The sequence below is a fragment of the Drosophila rhopaloa genome, unplaced genomic scaffold (assembly GCF_018152115.1).
Source record: "Drosophila rhopaloa isolate 14029-0021.01 unplaced genomic scaffold, ASM1815211v1 contig_3, whole genome shotgun sequence".
Classification (NCBI taxonomy): Eukaryota; Metazoa; Arthropoda; class Insecta; order Diptera; family Drosophilidae; genus Drosophila; species Drosophila rhopaloa.
The window spans coordinates 17859413-17886638 of NW_025335123.1; the positions used below are offsets into that span (position 1 = coordinate 17859413).

The 27226-nt window shown below is 42.7% G+C and overlaps 2 protein-coding genes across 2 annotated transcripts in view; one reads left to right on the forward strand and one right to left on the reverse strand.

Moving 5' to 3' along the window:
- Positions 1-1302: 1302 nt before the first annotated feature.
- Positions 1303-27226, reverse strand: part of LOC108045217 — an 81860-nt gene continuing 55936 nt past the window's right edge. Inside the window, exons 2-6 of the mRNA XM_017124451.2 lie at positions 10343-11433; positions 10057-10284; positions 6664-7525; positions 5873-6591; positions 1303-5805 (exon numbers count right to left, since the gene is read on the reverse strand). Coding sequence (XP_016979940.1) covers positions 3523-5805; positions 5873-6591; positions 6664-7525; positions 10057-10284; positions 10343-11433 — 5183 coding nt within the window. The 3' untranslated portion in view covers positions 1303-3522. The remainder of the gene's footprint in view (positions 5806-5872; positions 6592-6663; positions 7526-10056; positions 10285-10342; positions 11434-27226) is intronic.
- LOC108045218 (transcription factor SPT20 homolog) lies at positions 7810-10033 on the forward strand. Its single transcript, XM_017124452.2, has one exon. The coding sequence runs from the start codon at positions 8466-8468 to the stop codon at positions 9618-9620; it is 1155 nt and encodes a 384-aa protein (XP_016979941.1). The 5' UTR covers positions 7810-8465; the 3' UTR covers positions 9621-10033.

Here is a 27226-nt window from a genome sequence, read left to right on the forward strand (position 1 = left end):
AAACGAACTGCAATCTCGTTAAGCGTTAAGGGGGACAGACCAGACACTTGCCAAGTTCGACGATTCAAAGGCGAGCGGTGAAATAAGGCAAAATGGAAATGAAAATGAAAATGGAAATAAAAGTGTCGTCGCCAACAATTAACACTAATAAGCTGGAGCGGCGGTGCAATGTGCTTTCGTTTATGTAATGGGCCGTCGCATCCGCCGACATCGTCATTATCAGCTGTCTCGCTTATTGGGCATTATTATTCATTACTGATAATATCAATTTGGCACGCCTGCGACTCTTTCTCTGTGACTTTGTGGCCCTTACGCAAAACTAATGCCCCAACTCAAATTAGTACCTGGGCTCTAAGTGAGTCACTGTTTGAAGAGGAGCTTCAAACGGTTTTTAGCTACTTCGATTCCTGGTTTACAACATCTCCAGAGCTTTTTTTTTAACAAACAGGACTAAAATAGCTTAGCCAAATATTAAAGCTCAGTTAGGACATAAGGTATGATTTCCTGCTAACATTTGTTTTAAATAAAACCAGTAACCCTTGGCAAACATAAATGTAAATATATACAAACTGCAAAGTTCAACAAACAACATTAAAGCTTTTAGTAAATTATGTATCTGTTCCTCTAGAGAAGCGGGTTTTTCAATTTCAAAAGTATCTGATGCTCTGGAAGTATTTCCTTTTTACCTCTGCAAAGTTGCTATATTATAAATGCATTAAAAACTTTCGCTTTTTTGCCCTTCCATGTGCAGAGTCATGTAGGGTTATGTAAAATGCAGAAATGCAACTAAAGGTTTTGCCTTGCATAAAATAATAAGCAAAGTGAAAGCTTAGCTTCCGGATCCAATTATACAAAAAGCATATACTACTATTAAAAAAAAAACGTATTGTAACCTAATGCTTGCTTGGAAGCAACAAAATCTTTACCCTAAATAAGAAACAAACACTTAAGTCAGAAAATTTACACCCAATCAAAATAAGAAAAAATATGTTGCAAAAATATCTTGCAAAACTACTGAACAATCGTGTGGCTCTTAAAGTGTGCCTGCAGGATAGCTAGATCTCAAACTGTAAAGTATCTTATCTTTGAACAGTGGCTGTTAAACTGTAGACGTATAGCTTATCAGCACAAAATTATGCAGTAGTTTATCAGAATCAAGCCGCGCACTTGAACAATTTCAAAAACAAATGTTAGTCCAAGATGTTTTTAAATATGGACAAATTATATTCGTTTAAGAATAAAGATATAAAATGTTAAGTTTACCACTCCGATAAAAGGATCGAGTAATAACACACTTTGATATATTTTTTTGTAATATTTTAATACATTTTCTTTGTTCTTGAATACATACAATGCTCTTGTTTTTGTTTTTTTTTTCTTCTTTTTGTTGTATAACACCGACAAAGCAACTGGTTTCGCTGTGGATAGATAGTTCACAAACGAGGCCGAATAATATGCCATCCAAGTACATGTACATTTGGGCTCCCCGGGGAACCCGTAAATATGTGTAGATATATAGGTAAATATATTATTTTCATATATGTAGATGAGTGCGTTAACGCGTATGTGTGTGTATGCATTCGTGTGTGAGTGTGTAAATATGCACAATGATACAAAAAGTTACATAATTGCATTATGCCTGACTTCTATATGTGTATCCAAAAGATATCGCTCACAAAAAATATCTTCGATAAAACATTTTGTTTCTTTTTATTATTTTTAGCTAAATATTCTTGTTGTACACACGCACATGTATATTTTTAAAGATGTAAATCGTATATAAGTATGTTTTTGTGTATATATAAGATATTCCTTGTTCGCTTCATTACTCTTGTATATATATAAATTTACTTGACAAAGTAAAAAAAAACATTTTGTTTTTATTTCTTGTTTGCTTGTTGTAAATGTTCACAAATACAGGCATTAGAGTACTACAAATTGGGTTTATCCATAAACGGGGAGTACATTTAATTCTAATTTCGTTATAATACATATATAAAGGGAAGTGCTGCCAGCTGCTTCAGAGTTTCGACTTCGAAAATGTTAACAAAAAAAATGAAAAGGAAGTGCCCTGCATGGTTACAAAATGGGGCCAAATAGCCATTTGTATAACCATGGTACACACCATTCGCAAGTCCTGCTCTTTCGACAGTTTCCCGGATAATTTAACAATGCTTTTTCGTTTTGCTTACAGACAACATCATTTCCCCTTAACTTGTTGGCTTGGCCGCTCTCTTGTGTGTGCTTAACCCCTTATCGACCTAGTTATATCCTATGTAACATATTATGCTTACAGAACTACCGAAAAAAAAACACTTGTATATTTGGATATTCAGTTATGAACTACATACGAAAAAAAAAACATATTCCCTAGGGCTAAGTTTCACATTCTTACGCGAAAATCAAGAACGAAAAGAGATAGTTGGCTGTTCAGGTTTGAGAAAAAGCTGACTAAGCACTAGGTTTCTCCAGAAACATTCGCTATATATACACCCCTGTAGCCGCTTCCATTTCCAAATCGGATTCAAACTAAATTTCTCCCAAAAGCTCGCAGATATTTCCACATCGGTTTGGAAAAGGTCGACTTAAATCTGATTAAATACGAAATTCACTAAATTTAACTTATTTTTCCAAGGTTTTTGGAAATCATAAAAAAAATGGTTTTCCAAAAATGAAATGAAAATCTTTAGCAATAGTTCAAGGCTTTTAACTACATGAATATTGTTGATAGTGCAATAAACGGCTTTGAAACAATAATCTTAGACAGTTTTAGGGAAAATTAAACTTTTGTAGATACTTTCAGCGAAAAGTGATAATATTAAGAAATTCTCTGATTTTAGAACAACGAAATAGGATTGTTCTTTTCAATAATATAATTTAGGAAATTAGGTAGACTTTTTCTAAGTCATCAATGCATTTAAAGGTAGACAAACCTTTATTATAGTTCTTTGATCAGTTGAATAACAGAAAACTTTAGATTTATGAAATTGTTATATATGAAAAAAAGTTTAGAAGTCGTTAGAATACTCGAGTTTCGGGACCAAGTGATTCTCCGAATTGGATTGGAAACGTGAACAGGGCCGCTAATAAATATATATTCGATATTCCCGCTTACAGCAAACGCAATAAAAAAAAAAATCTAGTGATTTATGTGGCCGCCGGGTTTTTGTGCCTAATCGTAAGCCTAAGAGCTACAAACTAAATTTCGAAAACAATGTACACGCGAATCTAGAACTCCTTGAGGCTGCCGCCGCGCTTCAGCTTGGTCAGTCGCTTCAGACTGGCACCCAACATGCTGCCTCCCGCTCCCTGTCCCGCCGATCTTCCTGCTCCACCATCGTTGCCGGCGCTGCGATCGCGCTGGATGAAGGATCCCCGAAAGCGGACCCGTCTACGGCCACGGCGCTGCATCTGCTGCAACTGCTGCTGCTGCTCGCCCACGCGGCGCCACAGCTCGGTGAGCGGCGGATGGTGCTGGTGGGGATGCTGCTGAAGGGTGCAGCAGCACACCAGCTCCTGCGATTATAACTTCTTCTCCCACACCACGATGTGGGCGTCATTGGAGTTGGCCGTCAGTGGCGAGCAGCTGGGGTTGCCCGCCTGCGTGGCCTGTGCGCTGGAGCCGGATGCACTGCCTCCGGTGCTGTTCTTATGGCTGGGCGATCCGCCCGCCCCATTGTACCACATCTGGCGCCAGTAGCCGCGTCCGCCCATCAGGGTGATCACGGTCCTCGGCCCGTCGGCGCTCTGCTGCTGCTGCTGCTTGGTGTTCTGCTTCTGCTTCCGCTTCAGCGTGGCCACCGCGGCGGCGGATTTGTCCAGTCCCGGGTTTCCTGTGCCCAGTCTGCTTGTCTCCTCCGGCTTGGCCGAGCTATTCAGCTGTTGCTGCTGTTGCTGTTGCTGCTGCTGCTGCTGCTGTTGCTGCTGCTGGTGGTGGTGTATGTCCGCCGTGGTCATCAGCCCGTTCTCGGATATGTTGCCCAGATCGCTGCCCGTGCCGGAGGTCTTGTGGCTGGCACTGCTGCTGTTGCGGGACACGGATCGGCCGCCAAAGTGCCGGATGCCCATGCTCTCCTCGCTGCCCGACGAGGTGTACAGGCTGGAGGACTTGGAGTCCACGGACCAGTTGGACAGGTCCAGTGACCTCGGCCGCGAGGCCTTCATGCGCAGACGCCGGTCCAGGGTGCACACCTTGCCGGGTATGGCGGCCAGTTCCGGATCAGAGCGCCTCATCCCCTCGTACATCATGTCCATCAGGTTGCCCTGGTTGCCCTCCTCCGCATCGTAGTCCTCCTTCACGAATATCAGCTTGCCATAGAGGCCGTAGACATCGCAGATGCCATGCTCGCCATGCTGCGAGGTGTTCCCGGCTGAGGTTCCCGAGCCCGATGCACTGGCTCCTCCTGCTCCTCCTCCTCCTGCACCTCCTGCGCCGCCAGCTGCTGCAGTGGCTCCCAGGCCACGAGGCAAAGTCTTAGACATCCTATTGGGATCGTCGCGGAAGCGCTTGCGGTGGAACGCCGGCGAATTGGCCAGCGAGGCGCGTATCTTGGCCGTGAAGCTCTGGTCCAGCGAGTTCTGCTTGTCCAGCTTGGAGCTGCGCGGCGACGAGGCCGCCGAATCCGCTCCGGGACTACTGCTGCTGGCCACCACCGCCGCCACCTCATCCTTGGCCAGATCGCGTCGCAGCACCACGGCACCGTCGTCCAGCTCCTGGATCTTGGGATCCGCATCGATGGCCGGCAGCTGGAGGTCGTCGCCCATGCTGGGCACCAAGGGAGCCACGCCCACGGGCGGCGGCTTGTAGGCGGGATAGACCTTCGGGATGAGCGGCAGCAGGAAGGTGATGGGGCCGAAGTGCGCATGGCAGGACATGTTGATGCCGCCACTGATGATGGGCACACCCTCGAGTCGGGGCAGCGGAATGGTCACCGCAATGCCCACATTGGTGCCCACCCAGAGCAGTCCCTTGCAGGCCATCAAGGCGGTCACATACACCGAACTGTTGTTCAGCGGCTGCTCCTTCTTGCCATCGTGCCGCAGGACACTGGAGGCGATGTTGATGTCCTGCAGATGCTTGAACGTCTCCGTGTGGTAGAGGCACAGCATCGTCGAGTTCTTCAGCGAGATCCACAGGCCGATGCCCGAGTGGGCCATCAGGTTCACCTGCTGGCTGGCCCCGTGCTGCACCTCGAAGCTCCGCTGGATCTCGCCGTTCAGGGCGTTCATCACGTACACCCGGTTGCCGCACGAGGCGTAGATGCACATGTTGATGGGCAGCAGGCTGGGCACTGCCAAGTCGGAGTCGCCTAGCTTGATGGTCTGCGGGTCGCGCAATTGCCACACGCCGTCGTTGCCGCGACGGAATATCAACACGGTGGCCCCCGAAAGAGCCACGTAGACCGCATCGAAATGGTAGAGGATCCGCTGCACTGCACCCGGCACCGAGTAGCTGCCCAGCTGCTCCTCCTGCTCCGGATTTCGGGCCGAGTAGACCAGGATCTTGCGACTATCCGTGCCCAGCCACACCAGATCGCCCAGCAGACTGGCCGGCTCGTCGCGCGTCCTCAATTGATCCAATCCCTTGACAAACTCCAGCGCAGAGATCTGCGTCTCGAAGAGATCGAAGGCGCCGGCCTCGCGAAGATTGCCCGCCTGCTGGGGATGTTGGGCCAGGACGGTGATGTGCGAGGAGGTTCCATCGCTGCTGCACATCCACAGGTAGTTCAGCTGCTTGTGCCGGCGTCGCGCATTCCCGCTCTGTTTGGTGTCATTGGCGATGCTGTAGTAGCATCCACAGCGCACCTGGAAATTAAGGACATGGATTATAGATACATGCGATTGAAACAAAGATCTGGAGGGGGAAACCCACCTCGGTTTGATGCTGTGACTTGTAGACAGGCATCGCCTTGACAAAGAGCGGCATCTTGCGCGACTGCTTCTGCTGGACGGCCTCCTGCAGCTGCAGCTGCTCCTGCGTCTGGCGGGGATCCCCCGCTCCCGCGTGCGGATGCTGCTGCGGATGGTGATGATGGTGGGGATGGTGGTGGTGGGCGGACTGCGGATGGGAGCCACCCCGCTCCCAGGCCGGCGAATTGTTCGGATCGAGGGCCAGCTGGGCCAGACGCAGCTCCGTGATCCACTCCTTCTTCACCGCCGGCGTCTGCGTCTGGAATGTGAAGGTCTCCTCCTTGCCGGACTTGTGGCGTCCGGTTAGCTGCAGGCAGCAGGAGTCCACCCAGGCCATCTCCTCGTCCTTGCGCTGGATGGAGCCCTGGATGAGGTTGAGCACGTTGCGCGTCGTGTTGGCGTTCAGCTCCTTGTAGCTGCCCTTCAGGCTGCACACCAGATCCTGGATGCGGGAGATCACCTCGTAGTCATACATCAGCGTGCTCATCTCGCTGCACAAATTGTCGGCCCCGTTGGTCAGCTGGGCGGCCGGGGAGCTGTGCGGGTCTCCGAATCCGGACAGGCCGGTGGAGCCACCTCCCCCACCTCCTCCTCCGTATCCCGGCAGCGTGCTGTTGGCATAGGGACTGCCGTTGGCGCCACTGCTGCCATTCGACTTCAAGCTGCCGCCGCGATTGAGACCTGCAAATTGTACATTAAAGAGTTAATAATAATATTAAGAATGAACAACAATCCACGATTCACGATCCTTACCCGCTGTGAGGATCCTCGACAGCGTGGCGGAGGTGCTGTTGTCGACGATCTCGACATCGTTGACCGGGAACATCCACTTGAAGGTGAGCTTCTCGGTGGCCCCAAAGTCGTGCGACTGCTTGGGCGCCACCGACACGCAGATGACCTTGTCGTTGAGCAGGAGCAGCCGGCGCTGCTTGCACTTGACAATGAAGCCGGCCTGGTTGAACTCCATGTGGGTGACGTTGTCCTCGCGGAGTAAGTACCTCGGCCGGTGGCCGCCGGCGGAGTCGCTGACACTAACGCTGCTCAGGCTGAGGGATCGGGCATTGAAGGTGCCCGAGATGTGGCCGAGCATCTCCTTGAAGGCCTGATACTGCTCCGCCTCCCGCTTGCTCTCGTTGAGCAGCTCCGCCAGGAGTTCCAGCTGCGAGAGGGCCAGCTGCAGGGACATCCGGTCGTGGTGGCCCTGCGGCGTGTACTTGAGCAGGTCCTGCAGGAAGAGGATGAACTGGGGGAAACGCTGCACCGGCTTCACCATCAATCCGAAGAACGACAGGCGGTCGTGGGCGCTGATCTGCTTGACCTTGAAGAAGTCGGCCAGCGCCGACTTGCGCTTCTCCTCCATCTTGGCCAGCTCCATGGCCGCCGAGAAGTTGTTGATGAAACCGGAGTAGATCTCCAGCAGCTGCGGCTTCCCGAAGGCGCTCACAAAACAATCGCCGATCTTCTCGTCACGATCCCAATTCCGGACGCACTCCGCCAACGAGATCCGGAACAACTTGTGCGAATGCAGGATGTCCGGCAGACAATGGAACAGGGTGGCTATCTTCACCGGATTCAGCACCGGCGGACTGCACTCCTCCAGCGGTTTCTTGTAATCCTGCGGGATTAGAACAGCACACAATGGTCGTTAGTTCAGTTTTAGAAATGCATTTTAGAAGGAGTTACACCAGCCTGCAGTTTCTAAAATCCAATTTCCTGTTAGTCTTTGTTTTTATAAGTGTTCATGATTAAAAACTTTATCTCAAAATAAAAAGATTTTCATTTCAATTTAATTTGATCGTTTTTAATTTCCTAATTTTAAATATTCTTAAATTTGGCTGCAGTTGTATTCATTCCAAATTTAAATTTAATAAATTTATTGTCTTGTTTTTTTACTATTTATTTATTTTTATTTCAGGATTGGTGCAACACCTTTTATTTATTGGTTTACCAATCTCTTTTGCGCTGGATTTTCAATAGGTTTCTCACAGTTTTGGCTTAGATTTTAATCTGGGTTTTGTTTTACGAGTAATTACTTGTCTTGATTTTTCTAATTTTGTAACTACTTGTGGGTGAAATGATGATTTTGGGTTCAAATCGGGTGTGTGTGTGTTAGTTGGTTAGTGGGCGAGTAAGTGAGTGTGATTAGTTAGATAGTTGGTTGTTTTATGACGGTGAAATCGGCAGTTATGGCATTTTGGGAAGAGGATGGCATGTAAAGAGATCAAATGATTGGACATGAGATTAATATTAGTCGGTGGTTAAATGGGGTAACTACGGTTGTCTAACTGCAAGGGCATGCAGTGATGTTACGTAATCTACAAGAAATTCAGTAGATTATCTATTAACAAAACAAAATGATTTTATTTAATGGTGTAGTAGTATTAAATATCTAATTAAGACTAATTTTTTCTACATCTAGTTACACTAGAATTTTATTCACATTATCTCAACTTTTCGCAACCGGAACAAAAAACCCTATAACATATATATTTGTCTAACAAAATATCAGAGAATTTTCTACAAGTCTGAAGCAGATTTCCCGGTCATATAGAGTCATGAGCCTGAAGGACCTCAACCTGACGGAGGAGCAGATTCTGGAGACCCAGCAGCTTCTGAAGGATGGGGACAAGGAGGAGGAGCAGCAGCCGGATTGTGAGGAGTCCCTAAAGGGTGAGGCCATTGCCAAGGCTCTGGGCGATATTCAGGTGTATGTGGAACTGGGCAATGAGGAGGGCTTCCTGCAAATAAGGCCGCCACAGCTGCACAAGTTTCGGGTGACCTCGAGGGGAGTGGATTCGGGAGGATCGCAATCGAATATGTTCGATCGGGCCGACCCCAAGGAAATCGCTCGCTGGGATCTGAAAAAGGTGCACCACTTGGATCTCATTTCGAGCAAGGATGCCGAGGAATTTGGCAAAATTCAAACCGACGAAGTCACTGGCGAAGTGTACATGAAAGTGCCCCTCACTTTAAACATACTCGTCGATGACACCAAAATGACGCCCGATTTGGCCACGAAACGGATCACCGAAGAGGATGCCTACAAGGAGGAGACGGGACCGGGACATACCATCTACATGTACCACGAACTGAAGGGGCATCCCAGGAAGCTGCCACAAGCAGCGCTGGATCAGCAAAAACTGCTTCAGCAGGTCAGCAAGGACAACCAGGATGGCCAGGATGACCAGGATAAACAGGATAACCAGGACAGCCAGGATAACCAGGAAATTCAGGACAACCAAGATAGCCAGGATATCCAGAACTATCCGGATACCCAGAACAACCAGGATAACCAGGAAAACCAGGACAATCCGGACAATCAGGATAACCAGGACAATCAGGCGAGACAGGACAACCACGATTACCAGGACAACCAGGATGAGCCACTCGAACCGCCGGAGAATAAAGTGGATTGGGTCTACCACTTGCACAGTTTCGAAATACCCAGACTCAGCTTTCCCTTCGAACTCTCCTTCGACCCGGAGTTAGTGCGTCTGATGGGTGGCGAAACGAAACCGGAAACCGGAGATGAGTTATTAGAATCCGAAGAAGTCTCATCAGAGTCGAGAGAAGTGCCATCAGAGTCCGAAGAAGTGCCATCCGAATCCGGAGAAATGCCAACGGAAATCAGCACGGAGGAGGAGGAATCGGAAAATCCAGATCAAGACTTGAGTCTGGATCGGCAAGAGATCGACGATCTCCAAGAGTAGAGGGAATGGAAACCTAAGAGGCAACTAATTCGGCCAACTGCATTTCGAAGAATATCTTAAACTAAATTATATCTATCCTAATTTAACTTAGCTTATTTCAACCTAAAACGTAGACATCTCTAAGTTTGGTCCAATTCTCAACTAAACAAATATCCTAAATTTCCAAAGTTTCATTAAATTAAATAGGTAAAAATAAAATGTATATGATTGGCCAAAAAATATGAACTCTGGCAAAAAGTATGAACTGTATATGAAGCATGTTTAGTTCTACAATATAAAACAAAATTCCAGATCTAGTTGATTATTATGGAACGATTCTTGATTTAAGCTACTATATTTTATGGGGCTATGATCTAGGCCGTGCAGTGTTATTTAACATATATATTCTGATTTTGTAACCGATCAAGTGGCCATTATCCTAAGCACTCGTACTCACATTGACTAGTCGCTGCAGGGTGGCCACATACGAGTTCTCACTGTGCACAATGGCTGCCACAATGTGGCGCCTCTTCAGCTGCTGCTGGGACAATCCGGCGGGGGCGGGCGGCAACATGGGCACGATCAGCCGGTTGTGGGCGGTACGAGCGGTCCCGTTGGCCCGACTGCCCGGCGTCATCATCAGGTCCATGTCGAAGCGATTGGCGGTGGCCTCATCATCCTCCGACTGCAAGAAGGTGATACAAATGTTAAGTAAAGGTTGCTTTTCTTCATTGGAAACTCACCTCTGGCACTCCGGGCATCATTTTGCTGGCTCCCAAATTGGCCAACTTTTGTGGCGAGGCGGCGTCCAGCGCTGCTCCTTGGCCTAGTCCGCCGGTTCCTGCTGATCCCAAACCGGAGTTGGCTTTGCCCGTGCTCGGCGAATTCCCAGAACCCGAATCGGGCGTATCAAAACTGGAGGCGGTGGAGTGGCGACCATCGCGTCCTCCCACATCGTACTGATGCGAGGAGCCGCGCCTGATGGAGAACCAGCGGGACAGGCGGCCACCGGGCGATTCACCCGGAGTGGTGGCCTCCTCCCGCTGGGAGCCACCTGCTCCTCCTCCTCCGCCACTCGATGGCATCGTGCAGGCACTGGCCCTGCGCATAATCATGTTGCTGGCGGCGGCGTTATTGTTCTCAGTGGACGATGATCCTGGTCCAGATGTGGATGCTGTGGCGGATGCGGAACCTGTTGCGCTTCCGGTGGCGGCCGTGCGCCATTTGTCAAACGACAAATGCTGCTTGGCCTTGTTGAAGGTGGAACGCAATTGCGAATTGCGTTGGTTGCCGGCACTTAGCGAACTCACGCTGCTGCTGGTCTGCTCCTCCTCGGTGAGAACCGCCTCCTCCTCCTCCTGCTCCTTGTCTTTGTCCCGCTCCTGTTCCCTCTCTCTTTCCCGGTCGAGATTCCTATCCCGATCGCGGCAGGGGGATTTGGTGTCCCGGTCGCTGCTGCTGCCGCAGCTGCTGCTGCTGCCAACGCCAACACCAACGGCAGCCTGGCCACCGTTGGCGCTGAAGCTTCCGCCGGCAATTGTGGCTGCGCTGCAGCCCGCTCCCTCCCGCTGATCCCTCTGATCCCGCTGATCCCTCTGATCCCGCTCCCGCTGCTCGGCAATCCGCCGACTGAACGCACTATGCAGCTGGGCGGTGGTGATGCTGGCACTGGACGGCGGCGATCCAATGAAGGAGCTCTGCTGCTGATGCTGGTGGTGGTGCTGCTGGCGATGACTGAGGTGCGAGTGGTGCTGGTGGTGCGAGTGGTGCGTGTGGTGGTGGTGCGGCTCGTCCAAGGTGTCCTCCCATGAGCCGGAGTTCAGTTTGTGTTCATCTGTAAAAGGCAAACACAATACAACATATGATTAGTATAAAACAGATCAATTAAAAAAAACAATACAAATAATATATTATTTCCTTGTTTAAAAAAGTCGAATCAATCATTATAATTAACATCTTAGATGGTCATTTCCCAAAAGTCCATATTTTAAAGAGCATAAATTGGCTTCAAGCCGACAGTAGCCAGAATGGTCCACAAAGTTAAAACCTCATAGAACTAACAAGGAAATCTTCAATCGTTATAAATCTCATTTTGTTTACTAGTTTCTTTGATTTGCTGATGCAAAATCCTGTTTTCTGAGTTCCGAGCACTCCAATAAATAGATGACATTCAATACTTGGACATTCCCTGGGTGACGTAATTCCCCCAAAAGCATTACCAATTATGTGGCGTTGGCCAAGTGAGTTAATTGCCAGCAATTGTGGGCCATATGCAGATGAAGTCGGTGAATAACAGCAGCACAAACAGGATTTGGCCATGGCCGTCATGTCTCCATTCGCGATTACCGCCAATTTCAGCGGCGTGGGACTGGGATTGCGACTGGAAATGGGGGACTGGAAAAGTGGCAAGGGGGAAGGGGGGTGGGCATCAAAGCCAGAAAAGCCGCCAATTCTGGCCAAGACTCATTCTGGCATCGTGTGGGTTACTCGCCAAGTGGCCATGGCCAGAAAGCCAGCAGCAACTCCCACACTGCGCCACGTACTCCGGCACTCAGCCACTCAGCTACTCAGACTCGGCAGACCCACACCACTCCGCCAGAACCATGGCATCGGAGCCAGCAGAACGGCATTAGAGAGACAACTGTCAGGCCCAAGGAATGCACTGCGAGAAACGGTGAGCTATTGTGGTAAATACAAACTGTAATAGACAAGAACGGATGTTCTTGACCACTCTTTTCACACAACTCCCAACATTCTGCACTTCGCATGGTCACACTAATGGATTCAGTGTGGCCAATTGATTGAAATAAGCAAAGCGAAAGCAAGCGATTATATTAGCTTAAAGATGTATTAAAAATGTATGTGTCTTTAAATATAATTTTAACTATTAAGGCTTTTTCTGGCAGTGCACTCAGAAGCCAAGCTCTAAACAAACATTAGGATGGCGATTTCGATTCCGATTGAGATTCAGATGGAGAAACACAGCAATGGCCGCAGAAACAAAGCAGATTCGAGACAAACTCGATGTCATGTTCACGACCATTAATCATCCAGTGGACGGCGGCGGAATGGGGATGTGGTGACAAGTCGGGTTCAGTTAGCTGTGATAATTGCAAATTCAGCTCAGTCCATCGGTTTGCCGCCCACATCCCACCCCAATACCCCCTCTGTTTAATCCCCTTTCAAATGTGTGAAAAAGGAAAAACCAAAACAAAAATAAAAGAAATAAAAGGAAATAAAAGGGGAAGGGAAAAATGTGTAAATATTTTGCGCAAAATGTGAAAACATCTTCAAAATTACATTATATATACGGCCCAAAAAAAGGGAGACAAATTTTGCTTTTACAAAATTGAGTTTGTGTAACTTTTGAGGAGGCGGGGGCGGAAACTCGCTTTTTACATATTGAAAAGAGCAGTGGAAAATGGAGGGCGGGGGGCGTGGCAAGGTACCGTTTAAGTTGATTGTTGGCAAACATATTTTCCTTCGTCTTTTTTTTTTTTTTGCGTACACTTGGTTTAACATAATCTGTAAGCACGCAAATGCGGCCGAGGGAGAGTTTATTAATTAATCTTAAATAACTTTGAAAGAGGAGGAGGAGGTGATATGCAAAATAAGGAAGTATGAATATTTTAATGCACTGGAAGAAAATGGGTATGATACAAAAATGTATAAAAAAAAAACACGAAAAATAATGAAATGTTATCAAATAAAAATAATTAATAACTTAAACGAAGCAATTTAATAAATTTTAACGAAGAAAAAAACCCATTAATGTGTAAGATGTTTTGTTGTTCTTTTTTTTCGGTATGCGCATTTGAACACTATAATTTATGTAAATAAATCAATTTGGGATAAAAATGTATTTGGGACACTGACACACATTTCCCGCATTCTCGCCATTTTCTCATCCTTATTTTCGACAACTCCCACGCACACGCATCGAAATCTCCATAGTTGCCGTTTATGTAATTTATTTACTTCGTTTTCGGATTTCGATTTTGTTTGGCCTGTTACGACATCACGTATACGCACTGCTGGCTCATTAATTATCATCACGGCAATGTGCAACAGTTAACGGAAACCGAAAAACAAACTCCTGCCATGGCACGCAAATAACGAAAAAAAAAAAGAAGCAGAAACCCCTTTGGGTGCATCTAAGCCACCTCCGCGACTTTTTGCATAATGGAAAATGATTGTGAAAAATTAATCATACGCCATGTGAGCCCGCGGGGGAGTCTCCCGAAAAATCGCGATTCTCCCATGCAATATTTTCGGCGTGTTTCGTTTTGTTTACCTTACATTGGCACAACTATTGCCTTTGGTCCATCAGTCAGTCATTCAGTCAGTCAGTCACCGAGTTATTCATTCGTTCACTTATTCATTCCATTCGGTACCAATTGCCGCGAGTGATTAATGAGCCACTCATTAATGCCAATGCAGAATGCTCGCAACAAAGAAATCTCTGCAAATGCTAATGCTCACTTAAATTATACAAATTACAAACATCCACACGTTCCCATATCTGTTTGTTCTTTATTGTTTTGCCAACTCATTTCACGCCCACAGGGGAGCACAGAGCAACCAGAAACAGACCTCAAACAGTCATAGAAACAAAGTCAGGCGTATCCGAGTCCATTGCTAATTGAAATGACAAACCACAAAGACTGTGTGGTTCACAGCCTCCATGGGTCAAAGTCTCCGAATACCCTGGCTAAAACAGAAAACATATGGCACCAAGTCAATGGTAGTTTAAAACAAATAACCTAGCCTTTATTGGACTGATCAAAGCAGACTTAATAAAATAAGAGTCTGCTAAGCCTCCGACATTTATTATAAATATATAATAACACAGCTAAAACCTCACCGCACAATGAATTACAAAGTTTAATGTATTACCCCATATTTAGCAAGTCAAACTTTGTTTAAAACAAATATGCCAGCTTCGTTTACTAAATCACTTTATCCACTCGTTTCAATGCCAGTCAAGGGAATTTATAAAAGTTTTTTACCTGAAAACCATTTGCTTGTTGCCGGACCAAGTTTCACATTTTAATCAAATTATTTGCAACTTTTAGGGAATGCACTTTACTGAATTCAGGTTTGGTAATTAAACAAGGAATATTTAGTTTTTAATAAACAGAAAAAGGAATAAGGTAAAATAGTTGGTTCATGAATCACTGCACTTTTCAATTCAATTGCAATAAAATCGTTTCTTGCTCATAAATTAAACCCGATCTAGTCCAACGTATATTAAGATTTAATTACTGCGGGAAAATGCGAAACGTTGTGCCCAAAAATACCTCGTAAAGTTCTGGCCAATTTGGAAAGCCCCCCAAGTCAAGGGTATTGCAGCTGCAAGAAAACATTCGAGTCTCAGTTGGCGCTGCATTTGATGTGCCCTTCTGGCCCGAGATGGTTCATAAATATTTCAGTCCAGCGCAGAATGCAGGCCAGAATGGTTAAGTAGCTGGAAACTAGTCACCTGCTGTTACGCCCTTTCTCCCGCCGTTTCTCCGTTTCTCCGATTCTCCATTTCTCCAGAGGGGTTCTAATGAGGCCACAAGGCTTCGTGCGACTCTCAGCCACGAGTTGCAAAGTAATTTCGAGTGTGTCTGAAATTGAGCAGCGGGCAGCCAACGTTTCCCCCTTTTTCCCCGCCCCTGCCTCTGCCCCTCCCACTAATTTCCTCCCACACTGCTCAGCCCCGCCCACCTCTTTCTACTTTGCACCCGAGGCAAAAGTATGGCTCAGGGGCAGAAATTCAGCAAAGTTAGCAAGTTTTCTAAGCCAGCTGCAGGGAAAAGCTGGTAGCCAAAGGAGTTTAAAGAGAGGCGAGGAAAAAAGGGGTTACACAAAAAAAAAATATATTTAAAAACAGCTAAAAATGGAAAGTGGTCACTAAGACCTTTACGTATTTAGTGTTTAATAATAGCTTTTAAACTTGATTTCCGTAATTTTCTTTTAGCATTTAACATTTTCTGCAATTTGCAAGGTCATACTCCGCATATTGGATATTGAAAAAGTCTGCCCAGCTGATAACAAGAAGTAAAATCCAACGGATTTAAGGTAACCCTGCAATAAATCATTTTTTTTTTATTACAAACCATAAATAAAAGGTTGTAGCCTTTTCTCGGTGTAAATGTGGAAGAAGATGCTTGCGGAAGCTCATTACGCGCACCGCCAAAAGGAAAATCCCAAAATCGTAGGAGACAAGGCAAGGGAATCTCACATATGGATATATTGCAAAAACCCCTTCCATTTTACCGCCTCCACCTCCATTTACAACACACGAGGCCATAATAAGTGTGGAAATTGCTTTCTATTTGCAATTTTGATGCTCAGGACCAAGAGGAAAACGAGAACAGGCTGAGTGAAAAGTAGGGCGGCGAAAATAGAGGAGAATATGGGAGGGAAAGTCAAAGTAGCGCGTGCCTTTGTCATAAACTAATTATTATAATGTAAATCACACACGCAGAGCCCACTTCTAACGGCAAACCAGCCTCCAGTCCAAACATCGGACGGATGATAATGAGCTAATCCTGCATATTCATGAGCGGAAGCAGGTGATAATAAGGGGGCGGACCAGGCGGAAGTGCTAAAGAAGTGCTGGATTAAGACGGCGAAATTCTTCAGGTGCACTGTGCGAAATTACCCCGTAACTGGGTTAGCCATTATCAAATCGAAATACATTATTGCTCCTTTTTTTAGTTTTTCCAATTCAAAAATTAAAACTTCATTTTAAAATGTGATTTTACATTCTCAATATGAAGTTTTAAATACTCAATAAATTTTAAAACACATCTAAAAGACTTAAACTTTTTTATGAATATTTTATTATTAGTTGCTGAAGTCGCAAATAAAGTTATTAAGTTTGTTCAAAGAGTTGTAAATTATTTTTCATGTTTTACTTTTGGGGACGGATTAAAGATATCTGCCTTAATCACGATCGATTCTTGGCCAAAACCATGCTGATGAGGAGAAACGCAAACTGATCGATCTATCTTCCCCCCCACACACTTTCTTTCCCCCTTTTCCCCTGCTTTCGGAAGATTGCGTGTTTGAGCCAAAGAAAAACCGGGCCAAAAGAAACTGCGAACGCGGAATGGAAATGGAGATGGTCAAAATTAATGACATCAAAAAATTAGGCAGGCAGACAACAGAAATGGAAAAAGATCGGAAAAAAAACCTGGGCGGACTTTGGCTTTATCGGTTGCCTGGCGAACAGCTGCACAAAATCGCAGCCGAGTGATAAACTTTGGCAACTTTACGACTTCATTAATAAAATGGAAAACTGTTAACTGGGCAACTGTCTGTACGTTGGCAATTAAAATTGCTCGAAAATTGGGTTAAAATGCCAAGTAGTCGGGGCAATTTCGGCCAAGTGTTGTTGACTCAATCGCCGGCGAGCGTTGGAAAATTGTTAGCTGTCTGTTGGCCAAAGATTTGCACTCACTCAAAGTGTATTCAACTCACATCGCACACACAGTCAATCGCAATCGAATTCTTTTTTGGTGATTTGGTGTGAAAATTAAATTTCCATCAAAGTGTTTTTTAAGTTCTCACCAATAAAAATAGGAAACAAAGCTGAAAACTTTGCCAGGGATTTTCCGAAAGGTGTTAATGTGCGAAGTTTGGGAAAAATAAAGAAAATGGGCCAAACAGGCGGTGGGTGGTGTGAGGTTGGGCAAGACTTGCTGTGAAAAGCTGATGAAAAGCTGCAAAAGCGAGCTGATGACCAGCTGAGGCAAAAGAAAACGACTTTGGTTCGGAAAAGTTGGGAATCATTTTTCTCTTTCTTAAAGGAAAACCTTTTAACATGTGAAACAATCTGAATATATTTTTAAAAACACATTGCTTTAATTTTTCTTTAGATTTCACTTCAATTTAAGGCGTTTTATATATCTGAAATATATTTTTTCTCACTTTTCAGACAAAATTTAAATACAACATTAAAAAAATGTATTTGTTTCACTTAACCATTCATTTTCAAACTCATTTTATTTGCTGTTATTTGATTACAACAGAAGAGAAGGCACAAAAAGCTTCAAAATCGTTATTAACAATCAACAATAAGCACAAAATGTCAATTGGCAAGTAAAATATTTTGTTAAGCACATATTTTAAGGGAAAGCGGAATTGAAAAGCGCACCTGGATATTTCTGCATTTCCGCACCGGGTAAAAAATGAAAACGGAATGCCATTACATTTGGGCCAAGTGTGGTCCGGATCCAATCGTTTACGACTTGGCCAAATCTTCATTAATATTAACCGCAATTTGGATATTGAAATTCGATTGCAAATTGCCCCCTTTTAATGACCTTGCTAATGTCAGTCAAAAGTTTTACGATTTTTCCATTCTCCAATTTGCCGAGTCCCCGAGTCCCCCAATTCCCCCAATTCCCCCGATTCCCCGACCCTTTTGGCATCTTGCTCCAGTGCTCTGTGATTAACAATGGGCCACCGAGTTGCGAACTAGTTTCCCAGTTTTCCACATACCAATATATATATGCGCCGTTAGACGTTGGTCGTTAGACAGGTGGAAATGGCCGTCAGTCAGTCAGTTAGTCAGTCAGTCGGCGGTACAGATATTCATTGTCCCACATGAATTATTTAGTTGCTGCTCTGATTGGATATAGCATTCCCGTATACCCATGGCCCTGCGAAAGACGCCAGATCTAAATTAAACACAACGCGTGGCATGTAATTTTGTTGCCATTCCATGGCCTTTTCCGCGACTGCATCGAGTACACTTGGAAAAAAGTACTCATCCTTATGGGTGAAATTGCCTTCTTTCGTGTTAGAAATGCCTAAACAGGTAAGAAGTTCTAAGGGTTTGTCATGCTGAAGCATACAATCAGCATTTATAAATCAATTCCATGTTGAATTAAGAATATTTTAATTAGTCGTCTCACTTGTACAAAAAAACTATCTTTTATTCAATAATTTTGTCACTTGAATTATTTTTTTACTCAACTCGAGGTACTTCTAAACACTATTCATTCTGCATTTGACTTTGGAATAGTGTAAATATTCTAAAAATATTCAAATATCTATTAATTAATAAATTTCTCACTAGAAATTATTAAAGTAATTTTGGAATTATTATTTAAGTAGACATTCTTTACCTTTTTTTCTGAATGTAGCTCTGGGTGGAGGTCCGATGGGTCTTGGTTTAGGTCAATCTATGGACGAGGGTCTGCTGATGGGTCTGGGTGAGGGTCTGCATATGGACGAGGGCCTGGCTGAGGGTCTGCAGAGGTGCGGGGTGTTCGGGGTCTGGGTCCGTTCAAGTGGGCCACCTCCTCCCCCCTTCAATCGCCATTTTCCCTTCCCTTTGGGCGAAGTCAACTCGAGTCAACTCAACTGAATTGCTTTGGCAACTTGACGCAGGGCCGTGCACTTGACGATGACGCCCTGGGATGCCAACAAATGTCCAAACGGGGGAAAAAACATACGGAAAACCCAGAAGAAAACTCTCCCTCTCTCTCTCTCTTTTGCACACGTTCGCCCCGTCCCTGTCGCTCCACCTTTTGTTGCCTATTTTAAGGCATTTCCTTGCAGGCCGCTTTGAAAAAGGAAACTCGTCGCGTCATTGTGCGATGTCTTTTTATTTTTTCGCACACCCATTAAATTGGTTTAGAAATTCTACAGGTATATTAGGCAACTAAATTTGATTTGAAATGTTTATTTATTTATGGATTTAAGAAATAGTTATTTGATTTATTATAAAACAGTATTAGGTGCAGATATATAAAGAATTATATTTTATTTATGTCCTAAAAATATAGTATTTAGAAGTACCTCGAATTGGATAACTGTTGCAAATGGTTTTTAAAAGAACAACCTAATCATATAAGTTATTTAGTTAAGTGTATTCTGATTTAAAAATCGTAAATATCCCTTTGGTAATGCTGGGTATCTAACAAGTGCTTCCTTCTGGTTGACAATTTTCCCTGTGTGTTTTTTGTATCGCTGACGGAGATGCCTTTGCATTTGGGTTTGCCTTTGCCTTTGGCTGTAACAGAGCTGCTGGTCTTTTTCGATGCAGCCGCCAATGCAGATGCAGATGGAGGGCACATGCCTTCGACTATTTTTAGCGGGCGCTGAGCTGAAAACAATGCTGGCGACTTCAAGTGGCCCACACCACAGACACAAAAAAAAAAAAAAGAATATAATAAAAAAAAAATAAAAATGGGAAAACCAGGAGCTAGTGGAGCATCGGCACAAACGATTGCCCTTAGAGCTCCGACTTAATTACATTGGCCAATGTCAGTGGGGGTTACTCAAACGGGGGATAAAACTTTGGATTTGCAGGGAGGAATTTGAAAGGCTTTTACACTCGGAAATGAAATTTCCAGGGCAGGATGGCTGTTCCATTGAATTAACAGCCGAGTGCAGGCAGTCAAAAAAAAAAAACAGAAACACACACAGTAATGCAGTAAAGAATGCACAGCACATCTGATGCGTTGAAACGCCAAAAAATTGAAAATATCAGAAAACTGCCAATGTTTTTTGTATTTTTCGCGTCGCCATAACAGGCTTCATCAGGTGGCATTAATATAAATTGCCTCACTTAGTTATTCAGTTCGACAATGGCTGTCAAAAAGGTGACCTCGCGCGCACAATGGCGCCCTCTGCCGACAAGCTCTATTCATTGAATAATTAAATTAACAATAGTTGTTGACACTTCCAATGGTTTGGCATATTTTGACTTTTTTCACTATAATTTTCTATGACAGCTTGCAGATTTTGCGTTTTAATGGAATGCTCTGTGGGTTTTACATTTTCCGTATTTTTAGGTACCAGAAAGTGTTGACCTTTCCTTGAAAAGATTATAGTTCTTTAGTTTTTTACTATTTGTAAGTTTCTACACTAGAATCTAAACTAAATTATGAAAAGTTAGTCGAAACAAATGTAAAATATGTAGTACAGAATTAAATGTAGTTCTAATCACTTTTAAATCAATTTTGACAACAAATACACCATAATTCATTATGCTGCATTCTTTACTGATTTCTACTTAAATTTCTAGTTAATCTAAAAAATCTTTTTTAAAAGTAAATTGAGACTAGAAAGCCGTAAATATCAACCAAGTGGTCGCTGCAGTTTTAATAACGCCCTTATCGCGATGATATTTCCGTCAACACCTCGCCGCGGGTGGAGATTTCTTAGATGTCTTATCGCAAAAACGTTTTGTAAACTGTTTGCATTCAAAACGAAGTAGAAGTAGATAAAGAGCAACAATCGTTTTGTTTAATTTGCGGGAGGAGGAAGTGCAACAATTGCGAAATGCGAGTTTTCATCGGTTTCCATCGTTTTCAACGCCTCACAACTGGCGTTTCAATTTCCATTTCCATTCCACTGGGTGTTGTTTTAATGGCTTTTATGGCTGTTATTTCTGTTGGTTTCTTTTCGTTTTATCGGAGCTGCATTTGGTCTCTTTGTGGGTTTTCTTTTTTTTTTTTTTTTTAGCTTATTTATTTATGATATTTACACACAGCAAACAGCAACGCCACAACAACTGTTCAATCTGTGACATGGTTTCACTTTCATTGGCTCTCTTATCAGCTGAACGAGTTTTCCTTTCTGGTTATTGTTGGCGGCGGTCTTTTGTTTTTGTGTTTTTCGTATATAGTTTTTTTTTATATATATTTTTTGTTTTGCCGACAAAGTGGCGTAAATGCAGTGGCAGATGAGTTTTTGAGCTTTTGGTGTCGTTCCCAATTGGCAATTGCAATTTGCATAAATTGTCCGTTCGTTGTCAGCTGTCGTCACTGCAATTTGTGGACATTTTTATTTAAAACCAAAAAATGCCGGCAAGAAAAACTCCATAAACAACTGATTTTTTGTTGCGCTATAATTATGGCCAACAACATAATTTATGTGGCAGCTGAGAGATGATGAGCGAAGGAAAAAAACTTCCAAAGCCAATATGGCTTTAATAAAATAATAAGACAGAGTAATAATTGATCATAAACGTTTCAAGGAATGCAGTACACAGAAAGAAATTGTAGTGATATAATTATGATTTAAGATTAGGATTTCCTCTCTTTTATTTTTGGTCAAATTACTTCAAAATAATATTTAAAATGACCTAGAACTTGAAAGTTTTCCTTAACTTTAACATCGTACATCGATTTTCATTTCCTGTTTAATACCCAGCATTTTTTTGGCTTTTCAAGTTCGAATTTCAATTAATTTTGATCTAAGAGAAGACCTCCGTATTTTCTTTCAGTGCAGCAAGTGGCAGCTGAAAGTCGAGTGCTTTATTGGCCGTGGTTGTTGTCAATTTGCGGATGGCCAGTGGCCAAGAATGCGCCGCAGTTCAAAGTGAAAGTCGTCGTATCTCACAGGTGTCTGCCCCCCTCTTACCACTTCAGCCCCCCGCCTCTTGGCCAACAGTTAAAGGCCAAACAGAAAAAGGGCGGCCAAAATGCAGCCAGATTTTTGAGTCGTTTCTAAGGCACACTTTCACGGCAGCCGAAATATAAATGACAAGAGCCGAGATGGATAAGCCAAAAGCAGAACAGTAAATTCTTTGAAAAATCATCGACCAAATGCATAAAAGGTAAAAGCGTATTTCCCTTTACAGTAAACACTAAGCAAGTTAGACATGCTTTCCACTATGAATGATAACCTGGCTTAACGGTTGATTTAAACAAAACAATTTATCTCAATTAACTAAATACTTTGTAAAAACACAATTAATAAAGATTGTCATTCAAATTTTTGATGCATTCACTTTGAAAACATATATCCTGTTATATGTTTCTTAAACAACTTTTAAAAATCAATTGAAAATAATTGATTTCAGAACTAAGTTTTAATAAATATAATTATTAAAGAAATTATGTTTTTTCTACTTTTTAAGTACTCTTTATATTTTTATTTTTAGATCTTATTAAAATTGCTTTCTCACAAATATTTTGTTTGAACTTTTAGGTGCAATAAATCGGACTGGAAATATCCATATGCTTTATTTACAACTTGAACTTCCATGTGTGTAAATCGAAACCCATCGGAAGTTGGGTCTTTGATCTGCTTTGGCTCGGTTTTCCTTTTCCCCATATTTATCTATATTTTTCTGTATTTTTCTGTATTTTTGCAGTGCGTGAGGGCGGCGGTGACTTCCCTGTTATTATATAACAATGACAGAGAGCAGAGGCGCAGACAACAAACGGATCGTAAAAGGCATCATCGAAATGCATTTCCATTCCCAGCATTTCCCCCGCTTTTCTCCGCTTTTCATCGCTTTTCCGATGCGGTGGTAACTTGGGTGGTTCCGAACCAATCTCAAACGATCCGATCCGATCCAATCCAATACGATTCGAGACACGCAGTCTGCTGTCGTCTTCCAAGCCATCTAATTTCTTTGGATTTTTTCTGTATTTTTTACTTAGCCTGCCAATGCCCTTTACTCCTCTTTGTTCACTCTGTTTGACTTGCTCACTCGCCAGTTTCCTCCACATCACAGATTGTGCATAATTCCATGGTTGGAAAGTGGCACCCACAACATAACATCGTATTAGGTTTCACATTTTGCATCTCCAAGTTTAAGTTTAACATCGACTTTAGCTCGATTCATTTTTCATATCCATTTCTCTGTTTTGATTTCGATTTCAATTTCCTTGATTTAAGTGCGATAGTTTTTAAAAAATAAACACTTAAAAGGTAATTTTAGAATGCCATGTTTGAAAGAGAAAAATATTTAAATAAACAAAATACTTATACAAAAATATCTCTAGGCCATATTCCAAAAACCTTGCAATGATATAATTTGTTAATGTAAATACATATAACTCATAATTCTCTCCGTCAACTTCCTTTAATTTCATTTCGATCACCGCCCGATCGATCGATGTGATCAACATCCATAGCTCGGGGCTACATCGTTTCTCTTAATTAGCCAAATCGTTCTCACATTTCCGGAAGAATGCGGGTTTTCGAGGGAGGGGGAAACGAATGACAATCCCCAATTTGAAATCGCTTAAAGCGTTTAAAGGGGGCCAAAAACTGGGTAAGAACTAATGGCATAAATATTGTTTCATTTTTTCCCATTTGTTTATTATTTATTTTTCCATTTTGGCAACAGGTTAAGCGAGCGGCGAATGGAGCAAACTCGTTTAAGATCTATTAAAAGATGCCGAGTAAGACCAACAAAAATCGAGTAAAAAAGTAAACGAATACAAAGTATTGCTAATATTCATTAATGGCTTTTGAGCGACTGCGACACATTTGCCGAACTTTTGTCGTTAATGTGCACAGATGATACCCAGTGATGGGATTCTAACGCAGAGTGGGGTATGTTGGGATTTTGGTAACACAATAATGTTCTTTAGAAGTTTCGGGATTTTATGTTGGGATTTTTGTAACACAACTAATTTTTTTAGGAAATGGTTTGTTTTCAAATATTTTAAAGTTTTGTGAAATCTTAGAAAACTGTATCATATACATTAAACATACCTCTCCTTACCATAAAAAGAAAAACTTGATTTTCACATATATATAGTACTATATATATTTATGTTCTGAATACCAGGGAATTTTAATGGTCGTTTCTGCATAGACATTCCCTCAGCTAATCCTATCTTACAGTTTGATGACTTTGCGTGGAAGCTGCTGACGGTAAGAACGACAACAATAAACCAGAAATTTTATGATTGATTCTCCGTCTCTGTCGCCCGCTCTTGGACCCTTTCGCTCGCACTGTCTGGCGACATGTGGCGGTGGCAATCAAAAGATTGCAACACGCACCGCCGATGACGATTACGATTACGGCGATGATTATGATGATGGTGATGATGATGATGGCACGCACAGGCGACAAACTTGACCTTAATTCGCTGCCTATCGCTTGCCTATCGACTCGGCAAACACTAAAAAAATAATAATAATACTGCGTGTGGGGGCTGCAAAAAAAAAAAAAAAAAAAAGCGAGGAAAATAGAGGCAACAATGAAGAAATTGCCACATTAGTGAGCCACTTAACCTTTATGGCTCGTGCAGAAGACACCTGTGTGCCACCCGAACCACCTAAAAACCACCTGAAAACCACCTGAAACCACCTGAATCCACCTGAAGCCACCTGAACCACCTCCATCTGCAACTGCTGTCAACGTCAAAGTCTCTTGAGAGATTTTAAGGGGAAAATTCAGGCGGTTTAGCTGCCAGCATGCGGTCAAATGCAATAAAAGAAATATATGTGTACATATATATGTTAAAGCCCAGAAAGCTATGTAAACAAATGAAAATTGTTACACACAACCTTGAACGAAAAAAAAGATACTAAGTTGTGCAATCCCCCCAAAAAGCAAATAACAAAAAAATCGAGGAAAATGTAACAGTGGGTGGTGGCCGAATTTGTAAAAAGAATTTCGTTTGGCGATAAAAACATAAACAAATACCCGAGTGGCGCCACTAATAAACAAAAATAAAACGAGGCGGAGTCAAATGAAACTAATAGAAAAAGAGCAACAATAAAAGTGATAATTCAAAATGTTAGTATCTGAGTATCTTTGAGATACAGTACGTTTTGAGGGCATAAATTAGACAAGGTGCCAAGCTCATGAAATATGATAGTCTTTAATTTGATCTATAATAATTATTAATGTGTGTAAATCAATAGTCGAGTTTGTTAATGCATAAATCAAACACTTCTTTATTATCTCATTCATATTTCATTAAGTTTTTTGCTTGTAAATTTAACTTGTTCATCGAAACAACACAATAAAAACACGTTCAGCTTTTAAACCCATGTATTTTAGCAGATTTTTTTTAATGTCTGCACAATGAAAAAACCCGAGTTGTTAAAAGTATTCTTAATGCAGTCTATATCATATATATTTAATGCCATTTCAATTTTTTTTGTACTATTTTTTCAATCTCTTTATACTGTTGTCACGCACTGTACACGCATATATATTTAGCTCCGCTTGGAGCAGATGTTTCTGGCTGAAGTCGAACGATTATCCGGCGCTGGCTGAGCAAACAAACCATTCAGAAATTCAACAATTCAATGCAATTACTTAACATTCGTCAGCAGACTCGACAACAAGTTGCAGCAACCGTTTACTTTTCTCATTTCAATCTGGTTGTTGACTTTGAAAGTTGCCGCCACTTGGGAGACGCTTTTATTTTTTGGGGGAGGGTAGGAGGTGACTACCTGGTTTTACCTGGCCATTTCACCAAACATGTCGAGTCAACAATGCAACAAATCGTTCATCGATTAACAATCATCGATGCTGCAGGTGCGTGAGCAGATTGAACAATAAAAATGCAATTGGCATTGATCGCAAATCGATCGGTAGAGTCGCCTTTCAACATCAATAAACAAATGGGTAATAGCAAATAAATAGCAAATTCAACTGCACGAATTCGTACAAATAATAGGGGGTGCGAAAAGCACTGAGATATATATTAATATATAGTCATATTTTATTTTGGTCATATTCCTAAATAATATTTTTATGAAATAAATCCATTTTATATTTTATTTCAATTTAAATTTAATGCGTTTTTTTCCACAGGAGTCTATATTTTAAAATTTGTATAACATTACACTTTTCCAGCTTTGCTGTACCCATCTATTGAACTATCTCTTCTCTCAGTGTAAGCCACATTCTCCACAATCAGTGGGGCTAATTGAATTGGTAAACGTTTTGCCGCAGAGTTCACAACTCCAACGGGTTTAACACAGCCCCTGGATAATTAGCATAATTTTCCAACTTCTTGCAACCAAACTTGTTGAATCGATGCGCTAAATGAGCAGACAAACTGTTTTAGCTTGCCTTTTGGCCTGGACTTTAGGCCAGGTCATTGGTAATGGTGGGGGAATGGCTTCATTAGCCGGCATCATGAAATATGCAAATGCGACATTTTCCACATCAGATGATCCGACGACTAACATTCTCCTCCTGCTCCTCCTCAAGATTCGCTTACATAAAGCTAAAGCCCAAAAACTCGGCAAGATCATGACATAATTTACAATTAATGAGCGCGTAGGTTTGGAAAATAGGTGTGTGAGCCGAGAAATCATGTCAATTTCTAGGTCCACAAAAACTATTTCACTCCAGGAGGCAAAGAAATAATAATAATATGCAAATTACCATAATATTTACACGGGGAAAACGGTGAACTCATTTCCATTAACAAGGGCAGTTAGTGTAACTGTAGCGTTAGGTATAATAAATAGAAAAAAGAGACTTTTGGTAGCTGGTAAATATTTATTTATAGATTCATTGGAAATGCCTGTTTCAAAGTCAATCACAAATGTGTGTATCAATTTCAAAGCTGAAACTAAAAATCTAATATTGAACAATTATTTTAGCTCTAGTGAAGCTTAAAATATTCCAGCTTGTATTTTGTGTTCATTAGTTTTACTTTGACCTTTCACAATTGAAACACAATATGCTTTCTAATAATTTTAGTTAGTCGAAATTAAACAAAGGCCAAATAAAGCATTGGATTTCCTCGTCCCAACTGAGTTGCCTTCATTAGGGAAACTACCAACTGCTTTAAGATAAGGCAAACTTAATTTGTGTGGTCCAAAAATAGCAACAGAGAAACAACTAATTAGATTGAGCCGCCTCAGCACTTTGGTTTGGGTTTTCTGGTTTTCTGGCCAGGATG

Coding starts and splice junctions, on each gene's coding strand:
- LOC108045218 (XM_017124452.2), top strand. CDS start 8,466: ATGAGCCTGAAGGACCTCAACCTGACGGAGGAGCAGATTCTGGAGACC.